General features: G+C 41.1%; 1 protein-coding gene across 1 annotated transcript in view; it reads left to right on the top strand.

Moving 5' to 3' along the window:
• Positions 1-24,299, top strand: part of NFXL1 (nuclear transcription factor, X-box binding like 1) — a 93,394-nt gene extending 69,095 nt beyond the window's left edge. The window contains exons 20-22 of the mRNA XM_006019028.3: positions 2,796-2,882; positions 14,083-14,136; positions 17,832-24,299. Of these exons, the coding sequence (XP_006019090.1) occupies positions 2,796-2,882; positions 14,083-14,136; positions 17,832-18,005 (315 nt within the window). The 3' untranslated portion in view covers positions 18,006-24,299. The remainder of the gene's footprint in view (positions 1-2,795; positions 2,883-14,082; positions 14,137-17,831) is intronic.
• The last annotated feature ends 28 nt before the right edge of the window (positions 24,300-24,327 follow it).

Here is a 24,327-nt window from a genome sequence, read left to right as displayed (position 1 = left end):
CTTTTTCAGCCCCTGCAGCTGTAGCCTGGCTGGGATCGCCCCAGCCCCACTCCTTCCCCAGCTGTCACTTCTGAGTGGGGTGGTGGTGGGGCAGGGGGTGGGAACACACTACTCTCCCCTCCCTACCCCCCCAGCTGGGGCTGGTGTTGGGCTGGTGGGTGCTTTTCCTTTCCCTCACCCCCCACCCCTCTTGGAGGTGACATCTGAGGAGGGGGTGGGGCTCTGAGCTGCAGGGAATTGAAAAGCCCCCAGGTGAGCGCTTTCCTCTCTGCACCTGGCAGATCTTGGCTGGGTGGGGGCGGCATACCTGCCCCTCGGAGGCGATGGCTGGAGAAGGGGTGGAGCTTGGGTGATCCCAAACGGGTTCAAGCTGCTGTGGGGAGGGGTGAAAAGCCCCCCGGTGGGTGCTTTCCCCTCCATGCCAGGCAGATGTCAGCTGGTGGGAATCTAAAATATAACCTGTTTAAAGGTAACCTGAATCACTTAAGTCTGATACTACATCCAACTAGGTTTATCTTTAAATTGGTTTTCAGCCGTTTTGAGAGTAGTTTATGTGCAGTGAACTTCTGTTGTGTTACAGGTTTAAATCAGTTTCCAGTCACTTAGACCAGCTTATGTATAACTTCTGTCCCTAGCATTTCAGAGTTAAGTCAGATTCCCATTTGGACTCCAGTTAACAACAGAGAACCAGAATCATATACAGGTTTCCCTTGCTTTATGCGGGTTCTGTATGCGCAAATTCGCTCTTATGCGATGACCCTTTTTATACCAAAAAATTGTTATATGCGCGATAAATTCACTCTTATGCAACCCATGTGCAGGAAGCCCACCTCTGAGGGCAGCCGGTGCCTGTGCTTCTGGAGCTGCAGCTGCCCCGGGAATGACATGATGCCACATGCATCCTGCCACCAGGCGGGTGGGGGGTGTAGCACAGCACAACTCAGTGGCGCCACTCTCAGGGCAGCTGCAGCTGAGTGCAAAGCACAACACACAGCGGCAGCTGCCCGGCAGCTGTTGGTGAGTACCAAAATTATCTTGTAAAAGTGGTACAAATGGGTCTGGGGGTCAGTACAGTCAAGGTCTTGGAACGTATCCCTCTTGTTACATTGTAAAGTGGGTTCCTTTTATACTAATTCAAATTATGCGCTGTTTTCCAGGAATGCATGTACAGCATAAAGTGAGGGAAACCTGTATACACATATGTGCACGTACGTTAGAAAGCCAAGAACCTTTCCATTGGGTTAAGCACCATGATTGGTCCCAATTTTGACTACTTGTGTGTGACTAACTCCTTTGTCTAGACCTGCAACAGCACCCTCAAATGTGCCAAGCAGCTTAACAACAGACAACCCCCAGACTAGAAGCAGTGTAGTTGCATCTGTATGGAGCCAGGCAACTAATTGGCTCTGCTGGGTCTGTGCCAGTTAGCTGGCCTGCAGCACTGCATAGGCATAGCTGTGGTGCTTCAAGTAACATATTGGGAGTCTGCATGGTATGTTTGAGGACACTGCTGCCAGAATAGCATAGGTTCACACTCTTAACTTGCCTTGTTTGTTTGTTTTTCTTTGTATTGGCTAAATTATTTGTTCACATGCCTACACTACATCTTCATTCAGATGCAGATTATTTGTTTGTGGCATCAGAATGGTGCAAAACTGCTTACATAATCACAGCTGAATTTGTAGTTTTAGCAGTTTCAAATAGACCTGTCCCTTCATCTGAGCACTGTGTGCACTTTTAGCTCATTCAGTCTGGCTTGGAAACTCGGTGAAAACTAGTTTTGAAAAAGTAAATACATTCGTAAGTGTTCCCCTGCGGCCCCTGCTACATGTTACATATGTTACACAATTAACTGGTTAATCACACTGTAAATTTAGACCAGCCACACGTGCAAAGTAATTATCACACGATAAAAATGACTCTTCAGCTATAAAAACAGCCACCCAGATGTGAAGTTAGTGTTCACAAATGTCTAACAACTCTGTAGTTGGTTTCTATCCAGCTTCTTTTTGAACTTGTAGCAGGGCCCTAAATGTAACAGAAGATGTAAAAAAAACAGAAGGAAAGTTAGTAGACTGAGCCCTGCTTTCCCTTTTTGTTTTCCTAAAGAGTTGCAAGCTTTACATTGTTGATAATTGTGTGCCTTTATATTTTTGGGAAATAAATGCATACGGAATTCTTGTGAATTTTTTTTGTTGATTATAGACGGTTGCAGTCACTGCATAGAAGGGAATGGAGGGGCTAAATGTTAATACAGCCTCAAATAGCTTTACAGTATCTTTCAAGTAAAGTCCTTGCTCAGTCAGTGGACGGACTGTACAAGTAGCAAATCTTCTCACAGATGCATTCCTTGGAAGCCTCTTTATTGGACCCAGCAGTTGTCCCGCAGTTTCAGTGTGTGTGTGGTCTAGTCCAATGGCAGTTCCATCTTGAAGTCATTGGTGCTCTGTATGAGTGCTGGGCATCTGACCTGCATGAGTCTAACTGTAGGGGAATTAGAGTTTTTACTTTTAAGTAAACAGGTAAGCAAGATATAGTGTGGGGGAGGAAAGGAAGAGTCAAGTTAACATTTGGTTGTACTCAAACTGTCATCTTTACTATTATCAGAAAGAGTGAGAAATGAAAACGCATCTGAATTATAAGCGCAATATTATAGTTTTGAAAGCATCTCATAATTAGTTTTATGGTTGTGTTTTAACAAATAGCTGTCTCTCAATGTCTTATGATGAAAATAACTACAATTTAAACTTTCATATGAGGAAATGTTTTAAATCTGTAGTTTTTCCCTATTATAGGAATTGCAATGCAACAAGGTACAAGAAGGCCAGGTTTCACTAGAATGTGACGCATTATGCAAGGAAATGAAACAGAAAGCATCTGAGGTAATGTGTCTCTTGTGGTTATAATATATTCTCATTGCTTCAAGAAAAAAAAATGAGCACAAAATTATTTTTCAAGACCGTACCAGCAAGTAATAGAACATAATCAAATCAAATGTGCATGTTTAACAGCTGCTTTTTCAGATTATTGCTTTCTGTTTAATGTGGAATAATAGGTTTGTATATAGCCTGTAGACAGACTACCTGTACTTAATTAGTTAGGTGGCTATGCTAAAATAATACACTAACTTTATCTTGTACATCTCAGGAAGTTGGTAAAACCGGTTCTTTCCTCTTAAATAGTGGAGCACCATTTGGCTTCCAATGGCAAAATCTGTGGGAGGAATGAAAAATGCTTCAGAGTCTGTATATAGTTGATTTTATAGCAAACTTGGTTCATGCTTTCTTTGGGGGATGGGTTTGCATTTTTTTGCAGAATGAGAAATAGTATCTTTGAAATTTGGAAAATAAATTAGGTCCCAGTCCTGCAGATTGTTGGATTTCACTGCACGGACTCTGACTTCTTTCTGTCAGGAGAATTGTTTCAAGTTGTGATACCCTGGATTTCAAAACAGGATAAGGCTCTATCACCCTCTTTGAAGGAACTGCCTTAATGTTAACTATAGTTTCTATGTATGGATAGAATTGTCCCTGATTACTTGAAGCACTGCAAGGTTAGCTTTGTATTTACTGCAATTATTTAGAATAGCTGTGCTTGGGATATAGAACTAGCTTAAGAGCTGGTTGAAAATGCATTCAGCTAAACTGGGAGCTCATTCACACTGAGGTTAATCTGCAGTAAATCTGAGGTCATAGCACTTACTGTGCATTTATACCCATTAAATGATAGATGAGTATCGCTAATTGGCTGTGTAATTAAGGATTCTGAACAAGACTTTTACTAACTATAGGTGATTCTCATTTAGAATATTGCCAGTGTGACTTCAATTTCTTAGGAGAGTGACATTCTCTGGCCTTGTGTGTAATTGTAATGTCAGTATTCTCATGCCACTAGTACTTCTCAGTGTGAGGAAAGGAAGAGGGTCTGAAATGCTCAGTTATCCTACTTTGTGTACATTAGGAATGTATTTTACTTTGTACATGTACAAAGATTGCATTGGTCTTAACAAAGCTGATATGCCTTCAGTGTTGTATTTATTCATATTTTAATTTTTCTTTATATACTTTTAACGTTATTAATTAATTGACTGATATGCGAGTACTTGGGAGAGAGAGGGAGCTTGTAACTATGAAAGTTTTAAATTGTCATAGAACGAAATAATATGGAATACCAAATGATTGGCCAATAGCAACTTATACATGCATGCTGCAAAGGTTACAGTACAACATTCCTCATCAGTGGGTGCATCTACACATGTGCTTTACTGTGGAGTAGACTAATTAGCTCTGCAGTAAAGCATCCCCATCTACATGTGCGCTGGTATTAGGGTGCAGTAAATTAAATTAACTCTGCCGTAAGACAGTGATGTCGGGGACAGTACTATCTTATGGAAGAGTAAGTAAGTGTACTGAAATGCATGTGTAGATGGTGACAGGGTCTGGTTGGGGCATGAGGGTGCTTAATTGCAGGGGCTGCCTGCTGCCTAGCCACATGACTCTGCATGTTCTGTACTCTCATGCCCCAGCCAAGCCCCTCCACCCCCCAGTACTTGGGGCTGACTCCCCAATATCCCCTGCCAGCCTGGGGCTGCTCTGCCTCTCTGCCTTGATTCACATTACTGCTGTCTTGAGTGCACGTGTAGATGCTGTACTCAGGAGCAGTTTTCTCCAGTGCTAACTGCTCCAAAGTTTATTGTGTGATGCTAATTGCATGTGTGTATGCACCCGGTATGACTTTCCTTTTTTTTTTTTTTTTTCCCACCCAAATCATCCTGAAATGTGGGTGCATTTATTTCTGTTACTCACCTGTTCCCAGTCCAGCAATGGCATGATGTATGCTGCATGTACAGGGCCTACAGATGATCGCTTTATTGACTACTTCATTCAGAAATTCTTGGTATAATCTGGCAGATGTTTTGCAGGGTACATAGCATGCTACAGGAACACAAATCACATACCATACCAGTACACCAAATAGTATTGTAGGCAGCACTGCCTTGCACTTGGTCTGCCAAATGCATAGTCTACCACATGTCTAAAACTGGTACATATATACTTAAATCTTTTTTTGCCAGGTTGTCTGAGGTTGAGGTTCAATTTTATTGGGGCTGATAATTGTATATTCTTTCTGGTAGAGAAGTAGTGGGCACATAAGCATCATTGAAGGCTTCTCAAACTTTGATGGGGCCCATTCTCTGAGAAGCAAGATTTGCTTGGTAATATCTTGGCTCAATAAAAGATATTACCAAGCAAATCTTGCTGCTTAGAGATTTAGAAGTCTGGGATAACCAAGTTCCAGCAGCACTGGCAACCGACTCTGGTCAGGTAGGGTATTTCTCACTTGTGTACCCACTTTTTTTGTGCCCGGAAGGGCATTTTGTGCCCAGAAGCTCACCTGAGATCTTTCCCAACTTATATAGTTGGTCCAATAAAAGGTATTACTAAATGCACCTTGCTGATTTGTAATTTCCCTGGACCATCATGGCTTCAACAGCAGCACTCCTACAGTCTTTAAGGGTCAGAGTAGTCATGCCAGCTAGAATATATAGGGCATTTCTCACTTGTGTACCTTGCCACTGGTACAGAGGGCTTACACAGTGGCCTAGGAAGCACAAGGAAGGCCCATTTACTTATATAAGAGTTGTGGAAGTACTGTTGGTTATCCAACATCTTCATATGATGCAGTTTGCATCTCAATGAGCTAGTTATTCCACACCAGATGTACATGGGGAATCTGCAGCACGTTCTGTCTCCATTCTACCGTGAGTATAACCCTCTCAAAATCCTTGGTGCTCTACATGGTTCAGAAAGAGCTGCTGAAATATCATCCAGAGTCTTGCAGCACATTTACCCTGCTTAAAAAGCACTTAAACCATAAGTAGGAGGTCTGTAGCTTGGTTCCCAAATGAAAGAACAAAAATGAGGAGCATATAGAGCTTGAAATGCCTTGTATAAAGTGATTCATTGCTAAAACCACTTCTGCACAAGGGCCAAGAGGTTCTCCCACAGGACATTACAAACATTCTTAGAGAAGCGCCAGGTGGTGACACACTGAAAACCATTGTTTACACTCCCAGGAGTCATAGTGGGAAAAGTGTGGCTGTGGGTACCAGGCATTGGGGCTTGCACTCCTCTTCGTTAGGAATACACAAAAGCAGGCTTAGCTAATGTGTGTCTGCATGCATGCAAGCCAAGATGCAGATACATACTGTTGTATAGACATAATCAGACTCTTTGGCAACTCCAGTCGTCATTGAGTGGTAACAAGTGACCTGGCCACTCAAGTTCTTTGTCTGGTTTAAATCAGTGACCTGAATTTAAAAACGATGTGTCCTTAACACATTACAATATATGTAAATGGGGTATACATTCCCTAACATTTTCTTTATAATTTCCTTGTAATTTTCAGGGAAGACTTGCTAGTGCATTGAGCACAAAATCAGGAGCCAAGGACTCCTAGAATTTTACTGCAAGTAGTATCACAGATGGGTTCTTTCATGCCCAAGGTCACAAAACTACAAGTACCTGTATCTCATAAGAGTATGGATTAATCTATTTTTTGAAGTTGTAAAGTGCTATATAAATTCTCCTTCCTAAGTGATATTCTGCAGTTTGTGATGGCTCAATATTGACAAGGTAGACTGAGCTCCTATTGTGTGCAATCCACGTAATTATAGTTCAGTACAGCATGTCAAGATTGAACAGCATGCCCATTTAAAAACTTGAGCCATTTATAAGGGATCATAGAGGTGACCATCAGTTTCCAAAAATCACTGATGTGTGAACTGTACTAGCCAACATAATAGTGTCTAATGAATGTGCACTTTTGAGGTAATTTGAGATTTTAATGCATGTTTTTTTTTCTGAAACTGTTCTTCTATATTTTTTTCTTCTTCTGTCTCTTAGTGGAGAAGACAGAAGTGCAACAAGACTACATTTTTTTATAATCTTTTCTCACTGGTTCAAATTGAGCCACAATAAGCTAATAGTTTTGAGATCCTCTCTGTTGCTGTATATGAGCCTCTCTTTTTGCTCCTTTTCTTCATTGAATGTATACTTTTAAACTCAGCTATTTCAAGATCTGCTGCCTTACCATTAGGTGGCAGTAAAGTATCAAGAGACCTGGTAGTAGTAAGCTTTTTCATGCCACACTTCCAGTACATGTGGCTGACAAATTTGTTTGCTTGTTTTCAGTGTGGCTTTCCTTTAAAAAAAAATCACACTTTGTTCCTTTTTTTTGTAGACAGTTTGTGTAATATTGTTGTGGTTGAGATGTGTGATGACTTGGGGAATATGTGAGAAGCAAGATTTGTTTGGTAATGCCTTTTATTGAATCAACTGGATAGTTGAAAGAAAAAGTTAGATAAGATTTGGGACACAAAATGCCTTTCTTTTGGTCCAGGAAAGAAGCAGGTACAACCTCGGTTTGATTCAGAAGAACCCAGATACTTTGTAGGGTTAAGTTTACCCTATGAAACTGAGGGCATGCAAAGTAACGGGGGGTATATGTAGCTGTAGCAAACAGCTATGAAGAACCACTGAGATGTTCCAGTTGTTCATTGCAGCTTTTATTTCAAAGGGCACCACATCTCCAGGAAGGGCATGGGACCATTGATGAGCTCCAGCCAGTTGGAGAAGTGGCACTCTTTGAAGTAAAAGCCATAGCAATCAGCTGGGCAGCTAGTCTTTACTTTGACAACTGTGTGTGACTTAAGCAGGTTGCAAACCACTGGATACAAATGATCTGGTTGTACCAGCTGCTGTACTGTTGTTTAACCCCATTATGTAAATGAAGGTGATCACTTTAAAAGGGAGATTGGCAGCACACTGTGAAACAGAAGTTATCAGAAATAGTTACAGACCAAGGGAAGAACAGTTTAAAGTTGGGTAATCTAATAAGGACATTTAAAGGGGAGAGTGTCACTCTGACATCTGGAGTACAGGGGGGGTAGCAGAGGTATCAGACAAGATATAATAAGCCATGAAACTACTGTCTTATGTTAAATCTGTGGGTTTTGATATCCAGTAAAGTTGTCTTTCTTCTGAAGATGTTGTATAGGTTTCCATTGGTGACGAGCTGTGAAGTCAGAGATGGAATGGTTGTTCTGTCATAAGTGTTTTCTCATTGGTGATAATTTGTTTCTATCCTTTATGATTTTCATCTGAGTTCATTCTGGAGTGCATGGTGATTTAGTTTCACTCTGTATAGTTTCAGCAATGATATTTGGTACACTGGATGATGTATATTGCATTTTGTCATGGGCACGTGTAGGATCTATGATTTTTTTTTTTTTAATGTTTTTCATAGAATCATAGAAAATTAGTGTTGGGAGGGACCTCAGGAAATCATTTATTCCAGCCCCCTGCTCAAAGCAGGACCATCCTCAACTAGATCATTCCAGGCAGGGCTTTGTCAAGTCAGGTCTTAAAAACATCCAAGGATGAAGACTCCACCACCTCTGTCAGTGACTCATTCCAGTGCTTCACCACTCTCCTAGTGAGAGTGTTTTTCCTAATATCCAACCTAAACTTCCCTTGCTACAACTTGAGACTGTTGCTCCTTGTTCTGTCATCTGCCACCACAGAGAACAGTCTAGCTCAGGGGTAGGCAATTATTTCAGCTGGAGGGCCACTTAATAAGTTCTAGTGAGCTGTCAAGGGCTCCAAGGTGCCCCTCCCCCTGGTTGCCCTCTTGTGACCAGGTATCCCACCCCTAGCCCATAGACTTTGCCACTGGAAGTCCCTCCCCTTGCCCCAGAAGTACTCCTTTTGGGAAGGGGTCGTTGCCATCTTGAAACTGGAAAAATCATATACTAAAAATATCAAACATCTACTATAACTTATTTTAATTTTATTTTTAAAATATTTCTGTCCTGATTTGTGTGTAGTGTATCTGAGGTGATTGCATAATAGCTCAAAATGCAATCTTACTCTTGTATATTGTGTGTGGGGTAAGGGGGTATGTGTGTGGGGTGTGGGGAGGGTGTGGGTATGTGTATGGGTGTGGTGTAACCCCCCCCCAGATCCTTTTTTTTGCAGAGCTGCTGCTTGCAGTCAGTCCCCAGCCTGTACCAGTGCATGATATTGTTCTGTCCTAAGTGCAGGGCTTTGCTTTAGTCCTTATTGAACCTCATGAGATTTCCTTTAGTCCAATTGTCCAATTTGGCAAACTCATTCTGAAACCTAGCCCTCCCCTCCAGTGTATCTACTGTTTACCCCTGCTTGGTGTTACCTGCAAACTTGCTAAGGTGCAATCTGTCCCACATTCCAGGTGGTTGATGAAGATATTGAACAAAACTGACCCCTGGGGCACACCACTTGATACTGGCTGCCAACTAAACATTGAGCCATTAACTACTATCCTCTGAGCCCAGTGATCCAGCCAGTTTTCTGTCCGTCTTACAGTCCATTCATCCAACCAACCCATACTTCCATAGCTTGCGTCTAAGAAAGTTGTGGGAGACTGTATCGAAAGCCTTGCTAAAGTCAAGGTATATCACGTCCACTGCTCTTCTGCATCCACAGAGCCACTCATCTCTTCATATAAGGCAAACAGATTGGTCAGGCATGACTTGCCCTTGGTGAATCCATGCTGACTGTTCCTGATAATCACCTTCTTCTCCTTCAAGTGCTTAGAAATGAATACTTTGAGGACCCACTCCATTCTTTTCCAGGGACCAAGGTGAGGCTGATTGGTCTATAGTTCCCTGGATCCTCGTTCTTCCCTTGTTTAAAGACAGGCACTATATTTTCCCTTTTCCAATCATCTGGGACATCTCCCAATCACCACAGGTTTTCAAGATAATGGCCAGCAGCTCTGCAATCACATTGGCCAATTCCCTCAGTACCTTTGGGTGCATCCTGTCTGGCCCCATGGACTTGTATATGTCCAGCTCTTCTAAATAGTCCCTAACTTGTTCTTTTGCTGCTGTTGGCTGCTCACCTCCTTCCCAAACTGTGCTGCCAGTGCAGTGGTCTGGGAGTTGACCATGCCTGTGAAGACTGAGGTAAAAAAAGACATTGAGTACTTTGGTCTTTTCCACATCATCTGTCACTAGATTTCCTCCCCCATTAAGTAAGAAACCCAAAATTTCCCTGATCTTCTTCTCACTGACATACTTGTAGAAACCCTTCTTATTAACCTTCACGTCCCTTGCTAGCTGCAACTCCAGCTGCGCTTTTGCTTTTCTGATTTCATCTCTCCATGCCAAAGCAATACTCTTATACTCCTTCCTAGACATTTGTCCAAGTTTCTACTTCTTGTGAGCTTCGTTTATGTTTTTTAGCTCATTGAAGAGTTCCTTGCTAATCCAGGCTTGTCTTCTGCCATACTTGCTAGTTTTCCTGTGTATCAGGATGGTTTATTCCTGTGCCCTCAGTAAGATTTCTTTAATCTACAAATGGCTCTCCTGGACTCTTTTTCCCCCTCAGACTAGCTTCCTGGTGGGGGATCCTGACCATAAATTCTGTGAATGAGTCAAAGTCTGTTATTTCTGCAGTTCAGGGTCCTTACTCTGCTGTTCTCCTTCCTGAACTCATCTTGTGGATGCTGCTGCCCAAGTTGCCACCAGTTCTACATTTCCCACCGATTGTTCCGTTTGTGACAAGCAAGTCAAGAAGAGCACTGCCTATAGCTGACCTTTCCAACACTTGCACCAGGAACTTGTCCCCAGCACTCTGTTGTTATCCAGATTATATGTAACCTTGCAGATTGGTCACTGATAAGAGGCAGAAGCAGGTCTACTGCCCAACCATTTATTTGCTTTCACTTCAAACCCTTATCCAAAATCTATCTGGCTACCTGTGACAGAATAACATAGATCCTCACATATACTGGCTGGGGAGACTCGAGGTGGGAGGAGGGTGGCATGTAGATTGGCAGCAGGTCTTCTTGAATTTGCCAAATTCTTCATATTTCCCTCCAGCCTATGCCCTAGTTTTATAGATGGTTGATTATAAACATTCTCATAAAAGATCTCTGATTTACTTTTATTTAAATGTCTTTGCTTTACTGAAAGTTTTGTCAGTTAGTCGGGATTTGTATTTCTGGAGGGAAGGGTTCTTTCTTACTTCCTTCTGTCCTAGCCACCAGTGGGAAGGTTCGGGATTGAGAGAGTAGTCAGGAGCAAAAAGGTAAGAAAGGTTTATTAACTTAACAAACACACAACTATGCATAGTATAACAAGACAATAATGACCGACAATAACAATTCGCGTCGGCAGCTTATCAGCAGTCCCCTCTGATGCCTGATGTACAACAAGTTCCTCTTCTATAAAGCTCAGTGAAGTCAGGTGTCCCCGATCTGTGCTGTTTGAGGGGTACCGGGAAGGACCCTGGTATTCAGTCCTTGGTCTCCTCGAGATCCATGGGCCCACTGGATCCAAGTCAGCAGCTAATTTCTAAATTAGTAGCTTCTCTTACAATGCTGTGTCTCCCTTCCACTAATTTCTGGATGTGCTAGCCAATTTATAACTTTTGAGCTACACTGTTGACTCACAGCCACTCACATTCTTACACTATGAACTTTCCTTATGACTGACAAATAGCAGTACAAGCCTTTGCATTTTTCTGATAAGGTTAATTTTAACTGTGCCACTACATACAAGGCCTTACTACTTTCAAGGCCTCACTAATCTTACAAGACCTCACTACATACATAGCCTCACTAGTTTTTTACTTTAATTAAACTCTTAGCAGCAACATGCAGCTCCATATAGAAACAAACAACAAGAAACACCTGGTCTAATCCTCACAAAGCGTTCAGCAAGCACCTTCACCACACAGACATAATTTTCAGCTGTCACACCTTCCTTCACCATTATGAAATACTGGTTCCCCTCATTCTGTTTTTCTTTTCTCCCAAATTTATGGTCTTGTGTAAACAAAGCTGCTTTATTTTTTTACAATATATCAAGAAACTTAACAAAAATCTATCTATTTATACCAAAATAACATCTAATACATTTAGTTGCATCAGTTGCTAGAACATGAAGCTTTGATTTTGTATTTGTGCTCTGTTTAATTGTATCTCATTTCTCGTTTAGTTAGACAAGCTGATGTTTAGGTAGACAAGCTACTTTGCTGTTCAAGCGAGTTGTGTCTTCAAAGGTTCACTCCATGGTCACTCAGAAACAATCTTTGAGGTCTTCTGCTTAGCCACATTTCTGCAGCTTAGTAAGATCTTTGAAAATGGCCAAGGCTGGCGCAAAAAAAAAACTTTAACAATTTTAAAATGTTGTCAAAATCTACAAATGTCTTTTAAATTAAATTTCAGTTCAATATATGTTGACAAGTAGTGCTATAGAATGAAAATTTAGGAGTCCCACTTAGTCTTCTACTCTTTTTACTTTTTATGAGCTTTTGGGACAAGTTCTGTTAGTGTGGACAACATTTAGTGTATTGGTTGTCACTTCCAGAATACAAGCTTATTATTATTGGTGCATTGATTCAAGTTTACTCTCAAGCTGTAGGTAGTGCTTGCTTTCAGGGATTTAGGCAGCTTTTGCATTTAATTTTATCAGAGTAGTAATAAAGTCACTTCAGTGCTAAAAGTCTCATTTAGAAATGGTTTGTCTGTCAAGAAACACTGGCAAAAGCTAAAGCCTCTACTTTTTGACAGCATGACTTTGCATTTGTAATGTGAGTTTCTTACTGATTTCAAGCTCAAGAAACTTTCCTTTTATTTTAATTTTTGCACTTCCTGATATTTTTTTTTACTTTATCTAGTAGTATTGAAAATAAAGTTCCAGAAGTCTTTTGCAACATGTCATTGCATCTTTAAGGAGCTTGGAGCTACTGAATTGCTGCATACAGCTGCTGCTTATAAAGGCTTGTTTGGGGGTGGGGTTTGGTGTAATTTCATTTTTCAGGGTTTCAACATGTATTTAAAATTACTTAAATGTTAGTTGATATTTTATATCCTTGTTACTGCACTGAGGTTTTGCATTTAATGCATTTTATAACAATGGGATATGTACTATAAAAAGCAGTTCATCATATGAAAAGATAATAAATGTGATAGTAGTTAATATAGTGTGTACTTATATAACTCTATACAGTAGTATTTGACTGATATAGGATATGACTTGTTGCCCAACTTGCAAGCTGGGGGCTGCATGAACCCTGGGCTGCATCAGCAAGGGCCACAGGCCCCTAGGTTTTGTGCCAGGCAGATGCCTCTGCACCACACAGCCTTGAACTCATCCTCTCTGTGTGGGCACTGCCCCAGCACATGGGAGAAGGGTAGGAAGCAGCAGCTGGAAGAGGAGAGCGAGCCCAGAGATCCTACCCGCTATTGTAGCCAGAGTGATGGGGCAGCAATGGTTAAGCCGCGGTCCAGGAGCCACAACTAAATCCCTCACAGCCCGCATGTGGCCCATGAGCCATCAGGACAGCTGTGCTCTAGGACATACCTTCCTTTGCTATCTACCCCAATGAAATCCTGAGGGTCACAGGCATAGTCTTTGGAGACTTCTGCATGATGAGACTTTTTTTGCACCCAAGATTTAGAGTCTAATATTTTTCAATCCAATGCCTATGTACAATCCTTCCCAAGTGCGAAATGTCCTTTGGAAACATTGTACTTGCTGCTATTCAGTGGTTCAGAGGGTTTAAAATACCCAGCATGAATTAATATTTGTTAAAGACGGGGAGCAAGGATGTTTTTCTGTACACAGACTGCAGTGGGAAGGAAATGAAGTCACTGCAAACTGAGTAACCACTTTTGATGCTTTCCCCCCAGTGTTTATTGGATAAAAATTTAAATTTGGTTTTGTTTTGGGTGGTGTTTTATGACTGTTTCAGTTCATATTTAAAATCAGAAGTTCTTTCTGTTAAAAAACAAAATAAAAACATCCATTGTGTGCAGGATGCTTTCTCAATTTGTAAGAAAATGAAGTTTCTGTCCAAATGTTTTGCAGTTTGTGTACATTAGAAGCTCACTTCAGGAGTATGTCTGACTTGTTGTTGTTAATGTTGTCTTCAACTGAGTCTCTGAAAAGCTAAAATGATATTTTAAGCTTTTCTGCTACAATCAGCAACCTATAAATTAATTGGTAATTGTCATTTGTATGGGTTCGGACAGATAAAAGAAGCAGAAGCCAAAGCTGCTGTTGAAGAAGAAAAGCGAAGACAACAGGTACCAACTTTTCTTCTCTCAACCAATGACGTTCTTTGTGCTTCCCCAACAAACCTCTAGTTACCTATTTCTCTTAGCAAATCTGTTACTTTATGTGCGCTTACATGTACAAAGAATAGTTCATCTCCATACCCACTGTCTTTGGTAACTGTCAGGATCTTTTGCACCAGCTAAAAATTTGTATTTGTGTTCTAAGTGACTTATAATAGACTACAAAGCCATATCACCAAACTTTTTATAACTGTATTAAAATTGCATTTAGCTGATTAAATCATGTTTCATGACGACAGTCTCATTTTATGGATTGTATTTGCTTTGATATTTTTTGCATACAATTGCTTTTTTGGATCTTTTAAAACTTATAAAAAGTGCAAGCACAATTGCAGAAACAACTTCTGTAAGCTTTCAAATGTATGCTACAGTAGGTTTTTCCTCAGAGACATAATGATGCAATAATTAGTTCCTATTCTGTCAAGAATTTGTATTGTACTATATTTAATACATGTTCATGAATAGCTTTCTCAATGTAGAGCTGGTAGCAACTTCTGTTATAACCTTTCCATTACAAGATTTTGTGACCTTCAATTTGAGAAACTAGCATCTCCATTATTTTGTAGGAGTCTGATATTTGTCAGTGGGGTTGCTGTGCAAATGCCTTTTCTTTCTCCTGTTAAGTTCTATTCAGCTTTTGCACAGCTAGGTGCTTTAAAATCTCTTATTTCTCTCTCCTGCTTGCCTGCCACTATAACTGAAAATGAAAATTCTAAGGCTGATGCCAAAACAAAATTGGCACACACTGTACCAATGATAATATCTGGGATATGTGGAAAGAGAGATGGCCTACGCCTCGTGTGCGGTACCTCTGGAATATTGCCACATTGGGTGGGGTCCCCCATCTTCCCAGTGGAGGGAGAAAGAGAGAGCCTGGTTAGCCACTCTGACTTCACTGACTCCAGCACCTCTTCCTTCCCACTTGCAACCGAGAGGCACCACATTTGGCTAAAGCTTCCTCAGTTCTTAGGAATGGCTAATCTGCCTCCTCTTTCTGGCAGTTCAGCTCAAGACTTCTGTTGCTGCCCATTAACATAGCCAGTCCAGTTGCTTAAGTGTAAAAGGCTGTGTAGCAATAATGTGTGTCGAGAGGTCAGTCCCTGATTACGACTGAGGAGTCTTTAAATTGCACATAATGACATTGGTTTTTACCTTTATTTTTTAAGGAAAAATTATGGAATTTCAAACAGAAAAGAAAAGATCTTAAAACAATATGGTTGAATTTGAAAAGTTAGGCCTTCAAAAGTTAGGAAATGTCAGATTTACAATTTCCCTTGCAACCATAATTTAAATTCACTTATGCATAATTATCTTTAATTGCATGAATTAGACCACAGGTTCCCAAACTTTTTCTTATTGTGTACCCCCTTCCAGATTTACCAGCTGCCCATGTACCTCTGTCAGCACATGCTTTATATTGTAACCCCTTACATGCCAATTATTATTATAATGAAAATTAAATCTGCCATTACACAATTTCTCCTGTCTAGCCCCCAGAGATGTTTTGCATACCACAGTTTGGGAACCCCTGAATTGGACTACATTCTGCTTTTTTTCCCCATAGAACTCAGATAAACATTTTATGCAGCGCTCATTACATTAGATATGATTACTGTTGTTATGAAAATGACTTTTTCAACTTCTGTGCAGATTTTCTGTTCAGTATGTCTGATAGACCTCCACAATTTATGAATAAAATGAAATAAATCCAACCAGATTGTGTACAAAGCCCTTTGCAGATGCTATAGATCTACAGGCCTCTATACTTCTTCAGGTGGTTGTTCAACAGGAGTGCTTGACTTTTCTGGACGAGAAGGTAGACAAGGGGGTGGAAATTAATTTTGTTTGTTGGTGCAAGCCTGAGAGTCATGAGATTCAATCTTCCATGTTATCAGGATAGTGCCAACAATTCCTCTCTCAGGATGAAGAAGTAGTAGTTACAAACTGGTGCCCCTTCCCTTGCTACTGAAAGTAGCAATAGTTTTTCATCCTCTCTGAACCAGCTGTGGGATGGGAGGAGAGGTGAAGAGATGCTTTGAGTTCACAGTTACTAACGGCAGAAGAAAAGTAAGCCCCTCAAAGTTCCATTACAGGTTTCAGAGGGGAAACCACATCCCCTACAATCTGCCTCGTCCTGTCTCAACCTTGCCTCTGGCTTCTTGTCCTGGTCCTACTCTTGCCAACACAATCTTAGTCACTATTCCTTAAGCATCTCTTTCCTCCTCATCCTGTACAGTCTGCTTGCCTAACCAGACTTAGCTTACCCTTCTAGGTTTACTGTCTTAAATCCTGCTGTCCTCCACTTGCTCTCCTCTCCTTGTATTCAGTCCTTGTCTCTCTCTCCAGTTCCCTTGTTTCCTTCCCCCACTTGTACCAGTCTCCAGCTCATCCAGTCCCAGCTTTCCCCTGCTCATAGTCTTACATGTATTTCCTTTCCCTCCCTCAAAGTCTCATCTAAACTGAGCCTTACCCCTCCCCAAGTCTTTGTCTCAGTCTGTTTGCCCAGCCAGTCATAATTTGCCCCCCACGAACTCAGGTGATCGTTAAATACATCACCTCTTCCCTTGTTGTCCCCTTATTTGCTTTTAGTTCCAGTCTTGCTCTCTCCCTCCCTCTGCCCCATCCTGAATTCCAGGTCTGATCCCATTCCCCCTTAACCAGCTGGCTTCCAGTCCTCTTTGTTTCCTCGCTAGTCTCCCCTGTCTCCAATCTGGCTCCTTATCTCAGCCTGCTATCTTCTACTGCCCTCCCTTGCCCCAGGTCATTCTCCACAGATATCAGCTGCTTCCTTCACATTGCCATGGTGCAGTAAGTGGGTCATAGGCTGTAAACAGATGGCTTTTTTTGTGGTCCCAATTGATATGAATCCAAACCTGGGACAAAAAAGGAATTGCACACACATGTCCTTACAAATTACATTGTTGCTCCTTTGGTGGTGGGTGGCCAAGGAGAACGTGCAGCCTGACAGACTTGCCCCTGGAATGAGTGGTAATTAATTTGACTGAGCTGCAATTAACTTGTAGACTACACAGCATTGTGGGGAAGGCACTGGAACCTGTTAGCACATTTTTATCTTGCATACTTCACCAGGTACTTCAAATGGGACTGGCACTCTGTAGAATCCCTGGACAAAAATCTTTCTCTTGGAAGAAATACCATGTCTGTTTGCACCCCTAAAAAGACAAGTTGTCTGCTTTCAGTTCCAGGGTCCAACCCCACTCTGGCCTGGGGCAGTCATTATCCAGAGCATCTGGATTCATTCTGCTATAGACCTGGGCATGAACTTATTCATTCTGTGGGTATGGCACATGTCCAGTCATGGTCATGGTAGGAGTGGTGAGATGCTTGAGCATGTTCAGTGAGGATTGAATCTTCAAAGAGTTTAGCTTTTAATCTGACTCAGCTGAGGGCAAGACTTGGAAGCTTTTAATTTAGATAACTTTGGGTAAATTTTAACAGGGACAGGGAAATGTTGCTGGTAACAAGTGGTTGCTCTTACCTCGTGTTGCTGCAAATGAATGTCAACAGGGCATTATGACAGAAATATACCTAGCACAAACAGTTTATCATAAACTAACATGCACTGTTGTTTAAAATATTAATGTGTTTTATATTTAATTCTGTTTTTTTTCTGTTTTAACTAGGCTGAATTGGAAGCTTTTGAAAACAGGTTAAAAGGACGACGGAAAAATAAGAGGAGAAGGGATGAAGCAGAAACCGAGCAGTCGGTGTGGGAAAAATATAAGCGTTTCATCATGCTGTCAATATGTGGAGTTGCTGTTGTGATACTTGCCTGGATCATAGCCTACAACCATTGAAATAACTTTAGGTCTATTTTAATATACCTCACTTGGGCATTAGATAGCTAGTATTGCTAGAGTGTTAGCCTGCCCTCTGGGCTTCAGATTCATGGTTATGTTGTATATTTTCTCCTACCAATTTATTATCATCATGATGGGGGAAAAACGAACCCCATCATGATCTTAACTAGTGACACAAAAATGTGAATTAAACTTCCGAGTAACAAAGTAGCATGCTATAAAGTTGTACACTCAATTGCTCGTGTCATATATTATCTTGCCCAATTTGACCAAATTATATTAATATCTGGTATTATTTCTCATTGTCCCTACTTTATAATACTGGCATAGTTTAATTTAGTTGCTTTACTTCATACTAGGATATTTGTAAAATACAGCTGAATCAAGTTCTGTTTGCAGTAAAATCAGTACAGTATTTTTCTCTTTAAAAGACTGTTGGTTTGCTTTCAAACTAGTTAAACCTTAAGTCACACAAAAGAAAATAACTTCTGTGCTTCTTGGTGACTTGTGGTCTCGAGATAGTCTAGAAAATTCATAAATTGTATTGCCTTATCTCAGATGATAATGCAAAACCTTAAAATCTGAAGGGGAAATGTCACCTTTCTTCATAAAGAAATCTTTTGAACTAGATCCATCACAAGCAGTGAAATGGGTTTGTTTTATTACTTTTGCTGTGCCTCAAAATCAAACCTATTTGAAAGGCAGCATTTAGTATAACTTTGTGGTGATTAGCGATCACCTGGGAAGCAGTCTGATGGAATGGAAGTCTTACCCAGGGAAAGGGCACATTCTCCTCATTGTTCCTAAGTTATCAGTCAAAATGGATAGTGGGACACTGAAGATGAAGCATCTGCAGATGATTCAGGTTAAATGTTGGGTTTGAATCTTTGTAGAGATGTATGAAAGTGCAAATGGACTGAAATTTACTTAAATGTCAACTATACGTAGTTCTAAAGCCATTTGAATAGTTCTTGTTAGTCATATTAGAAATGTCTGGCTAACCTTTAAAACATTTAATATAATTGCATCGTCTAATGGACGGTCTTAAATATGTTGCCTTTGGGGGTTTGTTTGTTTTTTTTGTTGTAAATTGAAGGATGCTGTTAATTTGTAATGCTCAAAATGTTGACTAATCTTGAAAATTATATGAGAAATAGCTTTGCTTCAGATGAAGAAATACAAATTAACTAGGAAATTGGATTTCTATCTCTGTGCTATATTTTTACTTCTGATGCTTATACTTAAGCAAAGCAGAAATTGAATAGTGTTCAGTGATTTCCCCCCCCCCCACAATTTCTTCCCCTAACCTTCCACTAAGGGCATGAGCCTGTTCCCACATCCTGGATGTATAACTCAGACATATATCAGTCCTGCTGAGGGCAGGAGACCACTTACATGAGTAATGAGTAAGGATTGCAGTTAGGTTCAAAATTGGTCTTTTTCATAGGATGGATTATAATTCAGGGTAATATAATCATTATGGGAAAAGGTGGTTTATATCCAATTATAATTGTGGCTTGACAGTCAGAAAATTGTGGGATGGGAGGAGGCAGAAAAACAGTGCAGTTTTCAGTTTGCATTTACTATTTTTTTTCTAACTGGCTAACTTTTTAACTGGAAGCTTAAAAAATGTACAAATGGTCATCATTATATGGCAAGCAATGCAAGTATGTACAGTTAATGAAAAATATGTTAGGTATGAAAGACTTATGAAATCTGTGCTTGTTTTGTTCCACTTGTTTCGTTTTTAAACGCATTCATTTAACAGCGTAAGGGAAGAAAATTCTCTCCTGGTTAGTACTTCAATATTTTCCTATAGCACTTATGAGAGAGAGATTAATCCAGATTCATGCCTGAACAAGTAGACTTTGGTCTTTGATTCAATGAGGAAATAACACTTGTAACAATTTATTAGTAATTCACTTATGCATCTAAAAAAAGGAAAGATTTTTCTTTAAACCAGGGTAGTCTGCTCTGTTTCTTATTTGCTGTGGAACTGATCATATCAACGTGAGGTGAGGCTTTGCTGAAGTAGTTTTTACTTTGCCTGAAATTAGCTCATTTTCATTTGTTTACTTTTGGCTCTTTCTTTATTAAAACAAATACCCTAAAGTTTCTGTCTGCCAATTAGTACTCCTGTTGTGAAGAAAATTACTTTCTCTAAAGAAACTGTTTGAAAATAAACTGTCCCTCGTTATATGTTTTGAGTAGATGCCTTGGTGTTTCCTTGCTTTGAATATTTTGTGGCAAGTTGATGTAAAAATATTGGAGGGAAAATGATTTGGCATCTTTATTGATCATGTTAAATATTTGTATTTCTTAATTGTCTTGGTTGGAAAACACACTGCAAGGACTATTCCTATTCTGAGGCAGAGAAACTTAAGATGGACAAAATGTCAAAAATAATAAGTATAATTTAATTGTTAAAAAGCATTCGAGTCATCTGCACTCTCAGTTGGTATGCCTACTACAAGCAGCGCCTGTTGAATTCGATATTTCTGGCTTCTTGCACCATGGAGTGTGTGGGTTAAAACAATCTGCAGTTTAGATTACTGGCTTTTCTTCCACTTATGTCCTCATCTTCTGTTAATTCCTTATAGTTTAATGTTGATTGGAGACTTTTCTATTTGCAACGGTAATTTGGAAATAAAACAGACATAATGCATTTATGATCTTTCAGTTTGTATACTTGAATTACTGTGTAAGAAAAATACTGAATTGAACCTAGGTATTTGTCACAATTTAAATGGTACGTTATTTATGTGGTGATAAAATAAATATTGAGAACTTTACATTATGGAACTGTACATACATTAAAACAAATGACATCGTATGTGTCTTGAAATTCGGTATGCTTAGCCATATGTAAGTGCAAAGCTACTTCTAAAGGTAGACCCAGTTCTGAATAGGCACCCTTACCTTTCATTAACATTGGAATTACTTGGCAATTTTAAAGGATTATGTCCTTAGACTGTAAGCTCTTTGGGGCAGTGGACCTCTCACTTGCATATGAAGTGCCAAGCGTATCTATAGCATTGCATACGTTATAGTCTGTATAAAAAAAAAAAAATCCAATAAATTAAATATATATTGGTAGATTTGTTCATGTGTTTCCAAGTAAGAACATTTAAGGAGCAAACTGTAAATAGTAATCCTTGACATACATTGTAATTGAAGTAGTAGTGTAATTTTGTTCAGTGCTGTCTTACTACTTGCTACTGCTTTCTTTTGGCCCTTCTTCCTGATGATTTATTTAATCCCAGAGCTATAAGTAGGAAGAGAGATGTTATATTTAAACTGGAAAAATTCTTACTGTGAGATCTATTAAACTGTGGAATGAGTCTCCCAAGAGATGTGGAAGCAACTCCCTTGCTTGTCATTTAAGATTTGGACAAAGTATTGGAGAATATGCTGCAGAAAACAATTTTGTACTTGTTTCAAGGATGGAAAGTACCTGTTAAGTCACCTTGTCCTCTATCTTAAACATGTATAATATCCCATTCCTACCAATAAGAAAGTTAACTTATATGTTTGCTTAAGTACCTGCTAGTAGAATGGTTCCAGTTCATGAAAATAGAGGGAAAGAAACATAACAGGCAACTTGAAGGTTGCAAATAATTACATTCATTTCACTGCATATTGGCAAAACAGCTGAGGATGTCAGTGTTGGTGGATGGAATGGGAGGAGATGAAAGGTCTTCAGCCTCATTGGTGCCAGTGTGGGCTTATCAACCCTATTTTCATTACCCATTCAATTGACTCAAACATGAAGCTTAAATATAGATAGCCCATCATTCCTCTTGTATTAAAGAATTGAGGGCAAAATTTCTATGTACAGCACAAAAGCTAAAATCATTCAATCAATCAATCATTGGATTCAGTTTGGGCTTTAAAATTCTGTACTGTTTGGGGTGACGGGCAGACTTGCACTGTCCCAATAAAAGCTTCATGATGGTCAGGAAGCACCATCCTTTCAGAGGGTGGAGTGGGAGCGTTTTTTTGCCAACCTAAATATGTCTAGCTTCCATAGATGTGGGAAGCAACTTGCAGCTTCTCTATTTCTAGGGTGGCTAATACTGTACACCAGAGCATATTCTTGTGCTAGCCAGCTTTCACACACAGACATGACTGCTGTTTGGTGGTGGGTGGGTTGAGAGAAGAGGCTGCACCCCCACACGCAGAGGCTTGGCACAGTCTGACTCTTGTTTGTCCTTAGTTTGGATAACCTTCTGCACTCTAATCTTTCCCTCTTAAACCTGTGCACAGGCCATTTCAGACACTAGATTTCAGTGCAGGTATAAGACTCAGGCAGTTACTTCAATCTGCATTCCCTGGCCAATGAGACCAGTTCCTCTTAAATGTAAAGCTAATAATTTCATATTTCCATTCTATTGGGCAATGGAATGCAAGGCACATGTTTCTGAACAATAAAATTTAAAGAGAAACTCTCTAAATGAATATTGCCTGGTAATCCAATTAACAAGATTTGGCCAGCTTTAACTATGGGGACCATATTGGTGCTAAAATATTATTTGTGTTGTATAGTCTGAAGACATGCAGGATATGCCACCGAAGTCTTGACCTGTTTCTGATGCTTTTTAATCCAAGTACAAATAACTTGTATCATTATAAGACAGCAACCTGAATGGCAGCGTGGTCTTGAGCAGAGGTGCTGGAGCTCTAGTTCGTGGGCCAAATGCAGCCTGCAGAGCCATGGCATCCAGCTCTCAGGGTCCCGCACAGTTTGGGAAATTTGGTGGGGGGGGGAAGCAGTGGCAATTGATACAGCTGCCCTTCCCCACTGCCAAATTCCTAAACCAGGCTCTGCTTTTGGGTTTGGAGCTGGGCTATATCCCCTTCCTGAGTCTGGGGCAAGCCCTCCCCCATCAAGACTTTTTCCCCCTGTGGGGCAGGGTTGGTTGTGGCCGGGCTACCCCGATCTCCCCCTGCCCCTTGCCCCCCATACAGCTGGATGGGGCTCTGCTGTGTCCACCTGAATGATGGATCTGGCCTGTGGACAGACTAAACACTGTCCATCTGGCCCAGTCAGGTAAAAAGGTTGACCACCACTGGTGTGGAGCAGTGAGCAGGGGGGGTGAGGGCAGAAAATCCAGAATTCTAACCTGCTTTGATATGGGCTTTGAACATATCCTCTCTGCTTTAGCTTCCCTATCTGTAAAGTGGGGGTTACCAGCTGTTTCAGAAGAATAGGTAATTTGTATAGTACTAACAGGGCAAGTATTGACTAAATGCTAAATGTAATTCCTGATTCCAGTGAACTGCAGTCCTAACCGGCTGCTGCTAATACTCCCAGAGTCACTAATTCCACTTGTATCTCTGGTTCTTATCCCAGTGTTTGTGCAGCACCAGTTCTGTTTTAATCTTAATTCTGTAAGGGAGATTTTTGTCCATGTTTAAAAATGCAGGACTGGAAGCATTTTCTTATGATTTGATAAGTGTAGTACTGCAAACAGGGAATGGAGACAGTGCCTCACACTGATTACAACTAAACTGGGCATTGACATAAAGAGAGGGAAAATGATGAAGGCTGAAGGTAGGGTGTTGGTTGCTAGAGAGCTGGAAATATAAACTCTCCTAGGTCTATTTTTATAGTAGTATACAGGGTTGCAGCTGGAGTGAGACAGGGCAGTAGCTAGTGCTGTAAGGTTGGCTGCTGGGGTTTAATCCCATGTGGTTTTCTTAGGGTGGAACTGCTCTTAAAGAACAGCAAGGGATGCCTGTTGGTCTTTGCAAGCAAAATGAAAGTATATTCTTCATCTATAGCATCCATCCACAGGAGCCCAGAACGCTCTGCTCTTCTCTTTTAAGTAGAGGGTGAAACAGATCCTGGAGACGTAATCGGTGTGTCCTGTATTAACAATGTCTATGCTACACCGTACAATGCCATGGACCCCCAGACACGTACAGACACCCCCCTCGGGCCCAGACAAACACCCACGCGGACTCCGAGACTGAGACCTAGCCCCACATACACCAGGACACACCCACTTACCCACGGACACCCATCCATACCCTGACATGGCCCCCCTCCAGACATCCACAAGCACCCAGACCACCTTCCCCTCCCCAGGCAGAGAGTGCGTGTGGCGGGGAGGAGGGAGGGAGTCTCCACAGCCCGACGCGGAGCCGCTATCCCCGGGGCAGCGGGTCCCTGGGCACTGGGCTTCGGGCCGGGCCGCGTCCATCGGGGCCCGGGGCAGTGCTGGGGCCTTCCCCGCGCCCGGGAGCAGCAGCGCAGCTCGAAGCCCCTCGCGCCTGCTCCGCGCACGTGTCCGCCCCGCCTGCCCCGGCCCGGCCC

This window comes from Alligator sinensis, unplaced genomic scaffold (assembly GCF_000455745.1).
Source record: "Alligator sinensis unplaced genomic scaffold, ASM45574v1 scaffold134_1, whole genome shotgun sequence".
Classification (NCBI taxonomy): Eukaryota; Metazoa; Chordata; order Crocodylia; family Alligatoridae; genus Alligator; species Alligator sinensis.
The sequence above is the reverse complement of the archived record's forward strand: the minus strand, read 5'-3'. Positions and strand labels throughout refer to the sequence as shown.